This window comes from Vanessa atalanta, chromosome 17, assembly GCF_905147765.1.
Source record: "Vanessa atalanta chromosome 17, ilVanAtal1.2, whole genome shotgun sequence".
NCBI classification, from domain to species: Eukaryota; Metazoa; Arthropoda; class Insecta; order Lepidoptera; family Nymphalidae; genus Vanessa; species Vanessa atalanta.
Genome location: NC_061887.1, coordinates 10,201,844 through 10,213,049, shown reverse-complemented (window position 1 = coordinate 10,213,049; position 11,206 = coordinate 10,201,844). Strand labels below are relative to the sequence as shown.

The 11,206-nt window shown below is 30.6% G+C and overlaps 2 protein-coding genes across 2 annotated transcripts; one reads left to right on the top strand and one right to left on the bottom strand.

The window, feature by feature from the left end:
* Positions 1 to 2: 2 nt before the first annotated feature.
* LOC125070265 (beta-hexosaminidase subunit beta-like) lies at positions 3 to 6,241 on the bottom strand. Its single transcript, XM_047680058.1, has 10 exons — positions 5,975 to 6,241; positions 5,533 to 5,740; positions 2,909 to 3,018; positions 2,589 to 2,797; positions 2,072 to 2,184; positions 1,462 to 1,663; positions 1,160 to 1,286; positions 989 to 1,072; positions 593 to 795; positions 3 to 290 (listed from the first exon to the last, which is right to left on the bottom strand). The coding sequence occupies exons 1-10, from the start codon at positions 6,149 to 6,151 to the stop codon at positions 110 to 112; spliced, it is 1,614 nt and encodes a 537-aa protein (XP_047536014.1). The 5' UTR covers positions 6,152 to 6,241; the 3' UTR covers positions 3 to 109.
* Positions 6,242 to 8,762: 2,521 nt separating this feature from the next.
* Positions 8,763 to 9,637, top strand: LOC125070366 (ER membrane protein complex subunit 7). The gene has a single exon (XM_047680204.1). The coding sequence runs from the start codon at positions 8,889 to 8,891 to the stop codon at positions 9,561 to 9,563; it is 675 nt and encodes a 224-aa protein (XP_047536160.1). The 5' UTR covers positions 8,763 to 8,888; the 3' UTR covers positions 9,564 to 9,637.
* Positions 9,638 to 11,206: the final 1,569 nt, after the last annotated feature.

Genomic DNA, 11,206 nt, shown 5'->3' with positions numbered 1-11,206 from the left:
TACAAATAAAATACTAAATTCTTACTCAAGTTTTACTCAGAAAGACAATCATTTCATCATTTATTAAAATCATTCAAATTTCTTATTTATATTAGTATGAACACAACACTTATACTACACAAAATCCAGGACCCGAAGGTGGCTGGGCGTCAATGCCTCGTCGTATCATGCGGCACGTGTGTTCCTCTATTCGGTGGTAGGCTTCGATGGGAATAGAAGATTTTGATATTATATGGTAGGTTGGAGCACTCCAAAGTCTTTCAGCAACAGCACTAGCTCGTGGCCATACCCTAGGAACATATGTCAGACATTTTGATACACAAATATAAATAATTAACTTCTATTTTTTATTTCAACATTTCTAGTCCTCATGACGTTTTACTCTGCCGATGATCACGAGGCGAATTATACATAAAAAAACTCGAGAGATGCAGCGCTTATCCCAATTTGAAACCCCAGTTTTCGATTGGCTACGTTTACATGTATATAAATCATACAATTTTAAATATAATTATAAGAATAACTATGTAGTAGAAGTAGAATATGTTTTGTTTGTTTTATTTAAATCAAAAAATTGTTCGGAAAATTGTACCTATTTAACACATTTCTATCGTCCACCATTTCACCCCACATGCAAGCTTCACCCCCGACAATGCCCTCCAGCAAAGTCTGGTTTTGCATTACGTCGTACACCATTTTGCGAGGATCAAATACATAAAAGTCAGTCCATTGCGAGGTAATGGAGTCAAGATACCATGTTGAAGAGAATAGAAGCTTTTGTCCAGAATAAAGAATCTGCAAAATAACGAACTTACGTTATACTTAGCCGAATTTACAGCAATATTTCAATTAAATATGTGTCGTCTTCTAAAATAAATAACATATCTTTAGGTTGTATCAAATAAAGCTTCGTAGTAGAAGAATCTGTCGGCTCCTTATGATTGGACTTTGAAAAATGTTTGTAATTCACATATTTTAAACCACGTACCGATATCATTTCACTGATCCAGTTATATTTCCAGACTTGTATAAGGGTATCTTTCGATAGAGTTACTCCTTCGTCAAATACTTCCTATATAATAATAAAAAAAAAAACAATTATAATTCTATTATTTTTTAGCAAGGAAACATAGTTCAGTAATCATTGAGAAATATGAACCTGCCAAACGATTGGTTTTGAATTTTCTGCCAAGAGTGGAATCACATTCCTCATAAACAATGTATGCAAATCCGCCGCTGTCAAGTTGTTTCTTTTCATATATTGTCTGAGTTCTGGATTAGATTTCCTGTAATATAAAATTACTTTTATCAATAATTGTAATGAAGATTTGTTAGCATAGACAAATCTTGCTTAATTATTTAATAAACTTAGATATGTCTATGATTTTTAGAATTTAGGATAAAAAGGTTATACGTTTGAATATCTACTAAAATTGATATTTAAATAAATAAGATATTTACCAACAATCTAGTTGAACCTCATCACCACCCACGTGGAAGTATTTGTCTGGAAACCATGTTTGAACTTCTTGGAAGAGATCTCGTAAAAGTTTATACGTTGTATTTTTAGTGGGATCCATAGGACCCATACCGATTACTTCTTCTCCCTCGTAACACTCTGTGAGTAAGCTGGGATGCGAATTACCCCAAGAAGTTGTATGTCCTAATAATTATAATGATCAAGTATTACATTTCAGTAATAATCTATAGTAATAAAAAATAACACGTTTTTTTTGTAATGACTGGCTAAAAAAAATTAATATACATAAATTATACAAGATGGCATGGAAAGGGCGGTAAGTACAGTAGAGTCTTTCTGACTGTACTGGCCGTCTTAGCGTTTGGACTCCACTACCACTTACCATCAGGTGGAGTGGAGTCATATGCCTACGCGGTAAATATTTAGAAGATGCAGTGCGTTTCTGAGAAGATTTAAGTAGTATACGATATTAGTATACAAGCAGTACTTCTTCGCAGTTTATCCGATTTAAATTTAGTTTTATGACGTATTAAGTCGAATTTCATGATCTTGTAAAATATAATGAACTAATATGTAATAATTTTTATTCACCAGGAACGTCAAACTCTGGTATCACTCGAATGCCCCGTTCCCTTGCATATTGAACTATCCTTTCTATGTCTTCTTTCGTATACACCATCGACGAGTCATAAGCACCCTTTTCGCTACAAAATATAGAGAATAATTAACAAACATCTCTGGTTAAATATAATAAGTAAACAATTGAATATAAAATGTGTACAGCAGTGTTTAGTTAAATACTGATTTATCTCTTATTCTGACATTATTGACTTCTCAGTCAAAAGAGGACGCAGTTTTGTTTAATAAGTGTCCCCTTTAACAACATTTATGAGTAACGTTTAATTAATGTCGTAGACATGAGATATTATAAATAATGTAAACCAAAGTATTTCTATTCAGGTATATAAAAAAATTAAAATATTCGATATACATATTAAGTATACTTTTTATATTTACCGAAATACAACTCCAAATAACTACCTACCTACTTGATTGATTGTTATTGTGTAATTAAAAATATGTATGTTAAAATTAAATAAAAACTTACCTTAATTCGGGAAATCTTTCACTTTGATAAGGAAAACTTTGGTCATCAACGATGTGCCAATGGAAAACATTCATTTTATTCATCGTCATCGCATCCAAAGTCTTGAGTATATTGGATATCGTAATATAGTGTCGAGATGTATCTAATAATAAGCCCCTGTGTTTGTATCGAGGAAAATCACTGATTTGAGTAGTATTTATGCGTATTTCCTAAAACGAAACAACAAACGGATTTCATTATAAATCTAACTTAGAAATATTTAAATTTATATCTATTATTTTTGCAATATAGTCATATATTATTTTTTCATATGTACTTACATTTCGATCGTCCGATAAATAAAAAAGCTGCGCAAAAGTTTCAAGACCCCGAAGTACACCCCATATTGATGAACTGTAGAGTCTTGACGTCGCCGAAACGGTAAGATTATCTTTAAATAAAATATACACACAACTTATTAATCAAACAAAACCTATGATCGTTCTACAACTCAACAATAACCGACATAACGCATAGTCCAAGCGTCTCAATATAGTGAGACCTTTGTATAAAACCTTTATATTTATGGTGTTATTTCATTCATAGTGGAACTTCATTTTGATTTAAAAGGTAAATGGTTTATTTTTTGTGGTTTCACGCATTTTAGTTTATAATTTCAGATCACATATAGGCATGTTTATATTTTTTTAGGATATAGAGCTTAATTTGTAGAGAAAGTCTGAGAGAAAATGGTCGGTGCTTTCTAAGCGAACGCTGCCCACCTAACTCTGATCGTTTAAAACTATGTAATATCTAGGATTTCACAAAAGAGAGTATGGCTGCATATACGTGAGTACCTATCATGTTTGGTTTATAACTCAATAAGAGAGCTACAAAGTCGGGACCATTAGTTAGGTATACCAAATTGTAGGTATATAAAACGATTACAAGAATGAGTGTTTAGATTAATGAATTATTGATTAAAATACAATTATATGCCGAATGAGACAGTGGAGGGAGAGAACATTGATTTTAAAAGCTAAGATATAAACTATTGGATTTTTGATAATGTAATAAGTATTTGTTAAGATAATAAAACACAAATGTACAAAGTGTTATTCAAACAACAGCTAGAATTATGATCACAAGTCATCAAAAGGTCAATATGCTTTTCAAAGTTATCATTTAATCGTTACATTTTGACATATATACATATTTATGTATAATTTATATTATGCCTTAACTACGATGTTTTTATAGTAAAGTATTGTTGTTATTTTTATATCAGTCTGTTTAATTTAAAAAAAGAATACTACATTTTTCGGCACCTACATTGTTATCGAAACTTGTTTTTTATAAATAAGATTTTCCAGATATTTAAATCGCACATTTCTAAGAGAACCTCTCTGTGTCTGTCTGTCTATTGCTCATTAACAGCAAAAACACAAAACTGAATTTTATGAAATTTGGTATGGAGCTAGCTTGAACTCCAAGGAAGCATATTATACTTTTCTATGTCTAACATCCGACAATCCACCCCTAAAGCGCAAACGGGCGACAAACAGTGTTAATATATATACCAACGGATAAACGCCTGCATCACAAGGTGAAAATTAAATGTATCATGTTTTATGTCTCAATTATTTTATTACGTGCGCGACCAAAAAATAATATTAATAGATTTGTTTGATATACATGTTATTCATACGGTTATTATTATTATTCATCGAAACAAATTGTAAACATACATTATTGGTCGCGACATTGATTTTCGTCTTGCCGATAAAATTAATATAAATCCACAAAACGTATAAAATCAGAAACGCTATAATAAAAGCGGTATGTTGTATAAATACAACAACATAATATAGAGAACACAATATACCTACATTATACGACAAAACTTTTTTAGATATATCTAATTATTTAAATGACTTATAAGACAATAAAATAATTATATCATTACGTAATGATGCAATAAGTGTTGAGAGTTATTAAGAGACAATCATGAAAAGAATGTTTGATGTAAACAATAAATATGTCATCTATATGCTAGATAACATTATATATATATATATATATATATATATATATATATATATATATATATATATATATATATATATATATATTTATATATATATATATATATATATATATATATTAATTTGTAGCAGAAATGCAATCAAATGGACCACTCTCTAACCACTCATAGACATTATAGCTGTAGAAATAAGCAAACCGTCGATGTGATGATAAATAAGTCAAAAAATCTAAATATACTTTATTCAAGTAGAGTTTTACAAACGCTTTTAAATCATCAGCTTACACAACGGTACTAAACGTAAAGCTACCGCCGAGACGTAGATTCTACCGAGAAGAACCGGCAAGAAACTCGGTAACTACTCTTTTCTAACATTCGATATCTTTTAAGATGACTGTTAGTTTGCAGCTGAGACACTTCCACCTCGGTGTAAGTAAAAATACAAAAACTTTTAAAAAACGTATGATTGTTACCACTGGTGGCAGGACTGGTTCATTTTATGCCAATAAAATTGCCAATAGGGAAATGTAAGTAGCATTCTTATCACCATTCCACGGACATGGTTTGTACCGAATTTGGATTTACATATACTTATTACGCTACATAAATTCACAATTTAATTATTTATAATAATACATAAAATTACATAAGCAAGCATATATGTACATTAATAATATATGCGTCAATGTATTTCACAATACTTTCATTTCATTTTCACAATACGCCACCAACCTAGGACACTAGGGTGTTATGTCTCTTGTGTTGGCAGTTACAGTGGCACAGTCATCTTCGAACCGGAAATAAATTAATACTTATGAAATTATTGCTGTTTGGCGGTAGAACACCAGATAAGTCTCAAATCAGCACACGTCACTTTTTTGTATAAAAAGTGCTTACATTGTTGTCGTGTTTAGTACTTACAACTTTCATCCATGTCCAGGTAAGGATATTCCTCGCAAGGCGCTGACAAAGTAATATCCAGCTCACTCAACATCCCTCTGTGCAACTCATTGTGTTTCCGGTGAGAGCGTATTTTAATATTACGATTTCTTCCACCGATTTTACTTTTTACAATATACGAGTACCTCTCGATTGCATTTGTTAAAATATCGCAGGTCTGATCTAAATTCTGTATAACAAACGTTTATAATTAAATTATCTTTAATACAATATTATAATTGAAAATAAATATGTTCTTTAAAAATAAAAAATATATTTTAACAATCGAAATTTTACTTAAATAAACAAAATATTACTTAAATAAACAAAATATTACTTAAATAACAAAAGAAAACTACACACTGTACGGAGATCGATAATTTCTCCAATACACCTTGAAATAATACAATTATGAACCACCCACCTTAACTTTAAAATGTGAAGGGTTGAATGTATAAAATGTGTTTTCCTTAGTTTCATATTGTGGTTTTGGCCAGACCTCACCCTTTGTAGGAGGATACTTCGGGCCAGGCTTGACCACCCAAAAACTGTCTACAAAAATACTTCCAAAACACACCGCAGTGATAATCCATTTTAACATTATTCTACAGAATTCACGTAGATCGTTTTTATGCTATGAGCACAACAGGACCGACAGCCTGAAATGCTCTATCGACACTGACTCGAGCGGTTTTTTTTCCATCGTTTATAGATGGTGATAAGAAAAGTCTAGGGTTACCATAAATGCGATGCATATTGAGACGATTCAGCAAAATAATTATAAATAAAATGATCATTTTTAATCTAATTATTATTTTATATAAATAAAGTTAATAATGTATTCATCTAGAAGTTAAGAAAATAATCTTGTCAAATAATTACGACATCTTTCAAATGTAGAATATGACGTAAAATACAAAAAAAACTAGCGGTCTTCGTTCAATAGTAGATTTTACATAAGGTATATAATAAACATTCAGTAATATTTTGCGAATTATGATGTAAATATGTCTTGCGAATTATTGTAATACTTTAGAGATACTACAAAAAGTTGCAAGTTTGATCCTAACCTCTTAGATGGTGAAAATATATAGTATAATATAGATATAGCCTAACGAATATGATAAATGCGAAATGTTAGATACGATTTCACGTCTTAACTATTGAATCAACAGCATTCAATTTTTGATAACAAACTGTCGGTGGTACAGAAAACGATATAGGTTGCCCAACACTTGGCTATCTCCCTCCTAACCTAACTTTAAACGCGGCCAAAGCCGCGGAATAAAACTACTTACTACTATTTTAAAGATATTTCTTTGTCTTTAAAATAACAACTGTTGATATAACGACGGTATTATTGGTTGCCGCTGAAAATATCCCAAAATAAAAGAAAGAATTTGGTCACCTGATTATTGCATGTTAGTAACATTTATTTGCTAAAAATGTAAACGACGATCTTCAATTTTGCTCACGTGTAATTTATATTATTTGTTTAATTATCCGTGTAATAAAAAATCTTTTGATTTAGCGTTTTGCAACTAATTTATAGTGTATTTGATATTTTTTATAAATTATATTTCTAATACATAACATGAGATAAAAATCCTCTGTAATACGTTAAATATATTTGCAATCCAATCATTTCATTGATCGTTGATTGACCATGCTATAGTTATAAAGCTGATATTTAAAATCCTTAGATAAAATAGTTCCTAGGGAATTATTTTTTCTATAAATGATGGTGGTTTTGATTTTTTTAATGATAGGAATATATCAAATAATTAATAAGTAGTAATATTGTCTATGTATAAATATCATTGTCATTGTTTAGTTGATTTCTAGGCCAGAAGCAGATATTAATAATACACTCAAGTACTTATTACATCAATTGGTATATACTTTGTTACGATTGTGATTAGCCCATAAAATGCAACTGTTGTAACCTAAAAATTAAGCTTGATGAAAAAAATTATATGTAATTGAACTTCATATCATAGTTTTAATATATCCTATCCTATCCTATCCTTTGACCTTTGTAAGTTTATAAGTTTGATTTAGTAGATACAAGGCCGAATTATCCCATTAGGCAGTGTATGCAACTACCCGGGGGAGCCGCATTGGCAAGAAGATAAACATTAACTAACTATTAAAATTTGAAAAGGTGTAGCTTCATAATATATTTAGAAACATCCTAGTTTATAACAAAATTGATTGTAGTAAAAAAATATATTTTAGGTAGTTAGAACGGTAAAACGCCTAGCGATTATATAAAAAATAGCGACAGAATAATTTTCAATATGTTTAATTATTAAAATATGGTGTAGATAATAATATAATAACTATATTACGTAGCGAGAATTAATAAAATAACACCGCTCACATGGTGGTGATCAAAATCAATAGGCAGGGCTTTATTGTGCAAACCCGGCTAGGTGTACAAATATTCTAACTAAAAAGAGCAATAATTATTATTAGTCTTGTGCTCCGGATTGAAGGGTGAGTGAGCCAGCGTATCTATAGGTATGATGTAGGGAATACATAATATTTCTTACATCGCAAATGTCTATGGGCGGTGGCGACCACTACACCTACTTATTTTATAAACAAAAAGGTATAAATTGAATATCAATTTTAATGCCTGACCTAAAGATTCATATTTGCTGAAATATTATTCATTATTTTAAATGATAGTAAGTAGATAAGCCCTATCATAGTAGCGCGTAAATATATGACTCCTGGATTTCCAACAGAACACGATATTAATATTATAAACAACAAACTCAAAAATCACGGTTTTAAAACCATTCCGAATACTCGTGACCTTTACTTTAAAACAAAATACTCATTATGATAATTTTTGTTTACTTTAACTGTATGTATGTATGTATGTATATATCGTGAGTGGTACTCATCTACGTACCTATTGGTTATATTTTTTTATGCGCTAAATATAAATTTACTGCCATTGAGGTGGAATTATTAAAGTAAAAATATATTATTATTATATCGTGATAAAACAACTGCACTGTTATAATATCATACAAATTAAAATAAAACATACTGTTTATGATAATTTCAATTAATTAATTAATATTACTCGATATCAGGCTTTGTAAATTCTATTCGAATAAAGCATTTTTTTTAAGTTGATTGTGATTTTTTACTCTGTGCCCAATGATTAAAACGACAGGTGACTTTTGATTATGACATCAGCATGACAGCTTTGATTATTGATACGAATTGCGATTGAATTACAGAGAAAGAACACCAAGTAAATTTCAATTAATGATTTTTATGTTATTCTTTTCATAGAATTTTTACTGAATTAGTTAAAAATGCTCCGATTTGAAAGCTCAATAGCTATTTTTGTGTGTATTATTGCCAATGTTTTCTGTGCATTAAATTCTGTTGAAGAAGATGTTGGGACTGGAAGGTACGTTATCGAAGGACGAGTGTTCCCAGCTGACGACCAAGACTTATCAACTTGGCAAGTGGATACTAGAATTCACGTAAATGGAGGCGAATACATTGGCTTCATTAAAGACGATGGTTCTTTCACAATATACAATGTCCCAACAGGGTCTTATGTGGTTGAAATCGTAAATCCAGATTACATGTATGAGCCAGTTAGAGTCGAAATTAACTCAAAAGGCAAATATAGAGCTCGTAAAGTGAATTACATACAGACCTCACAAGTTATTCAAGTGCCATACCCATTGAGAATGAAAGCAATAACTAAATTTCGTTATTTCCAAATGCGTGAACAATGGAGATTAACTGACTTTTTATTCAACCCAATGGTGATCATGATGGTGTTACCTTTACTATTAATCATGATTCTGCCTAAAATGATGAATGATCCAGAAACCAAAGAAGACTTAAAGCAAATTAGTAATATGGCTAAGATGTCCGAGTTACCTGAGATGTCAGAGATGTTTACTTCTCTGTTCAGTGGAGGAGCTGCCACTAAAGCCAATGTCAAAGCTAAACAAATTAAGAAGAGACAGTAGTATAATACAAATAAATAATAGTTAATTTACAAAGGTGTATTATGTTATTTAGGAATAATGGTCATCAATAAATTATTGAAAATATTATTGTATTTTATTACTTTAATCTGTAATTTTTAACTTTAAAACAGTTTTGGAGATTTTACATTTTTTATATATTAAAGATAACTGTGTGAAATCTCTGCAAAATATTGCCCTTATCTTAACTAAAAACTATTTAATGTGACTACTAAAAAAACAAACTCAAACTGAAATTACTTATTAAATGTATTTAATACTCATTGATGATACTAATTACTAACACTAAACTATAAATAAGTCATAGTAATTATAATATAATTTATGATCATTTACTATTATTAGAATGTATTGCCTTCATTTAATTCGCAAATAAAAAAACAATGCTAAGGATTTAAAACAGACATTTGTTCCAATCAATTTGTATCAAATTGAGAAATTCAGAATGAATATCATGGCAAAACTCTCATATTTACAATTAAATGATAATTCTAATGAGCTTTATAACAATTTTTTTAAATCAATTAAAACAGAATTTAATGCCATATTTACTTCCACGACAGTCAATTCTAGGAATTTTCTTAAATTTAATGATTGGGCGACTGTCGGAATTCACAAGAGTAGGCAGAGGTTGTATGAACTTTATAGTGAAATATCATACAACCGGTCTTTTTCATTTATCAGTTATGTTAGTGCCAACTCTAAACTATTCAACGTGTGTCATACAGCTAAATCATTGCATATAAAAAAATTAATTATAGAAGCACCTGATAAATCCATTTTCGACTACTAACTCATTAAGTTCCTCTCCTACCGTTGATGAATCATTATTAAAACACAATGTGGAAGAATGTAATATTAGCTTTAAATTTAATAAAGTAAGTGTAAGTGATGTAATAAGTTCCTTCAGATCACTAGATATTAAGAAAACGGCCGAGCTGTGGGGGATCTCTGTTAAGGTAGTCAATTCAATAATTGATGTAATCGCACCCTACCTTGTCACTATATTTAATAATTGTGTCCTTAGTGGCGTGTTTCCTGACCTCATGAAACATAGTAGAGTATTACCAATATTTAAGTCAGGTAGTACATCAGACCCCAACAACTATAGGCCCATCTCTGTACTACCAACTCTTAGCAAGATCTTTGAAAAGTTATTACTAAATCAAATGCTAGCATTTTAACAATAACAAGTTGCTACACAAGAAACAATTTGGATTTACAAGGGGTCGCTCGACAACTGACGCTGGTGTTGAGCTCGTTAAAAATATTTACAAGGCCTGGGAGGAGTCACAGGATGCCTTAGGGATATTTTGTGATTTATCTAAGGCCTTTGATTGTGTGCAACACGAAACTTTGGTCAGGAAGCTACGTCATTATGGAATTAGGGACACTGCACTCAGTCTTCTGATTTCGTATCTGAGCAATCGGATTCAGAGGGTTGATATAAATGAAAAGAGATCTCCCGGGTCTCTAGTTAATGTGGGGGTCCCTCAAGGATCAATTCTTGGACCATTTCTCTTCCTTGTTTATATAAATGACCTGCCACATCTCCTAGGTGATAAACTCGTGATAGTATTTTTTGCTGATGATACTTCTTTAATTTTTAAAATAAAAAGACTTCT

Bases quoted from the DNA above. Each gene is read 5' to 3' on its own strand.
- LOC125070366 (XM_047680204.1), top strand. From the start codon at position 8,889: ATGCTCCGATTTGAAAGCTCAATAGCTATTTTTGTGTGTATTATTGCC.
- LOC125070265 (XM_047680058.1), bottom strand. From the start codon at position 6,151: ATGTTAAAATGGATTATCACTGCGGTGTGTTTTGGAAGTATTTTTGTA. The intron at 3,019-5,532 runs GTAAGTACTAAA...TTTTATTTAAAG, and splicing joins CCTGGACATGGATGAAAGTT to ATAATCTTACCGTTTCGGCG. The intron at 2,185-2,588 runs GTAAGTTTTTAT...TATATTTTGTAG, and splicing joins GAAAGATTTCCCGAATTAAG to CGAAAAGGGTGCTTATGACT.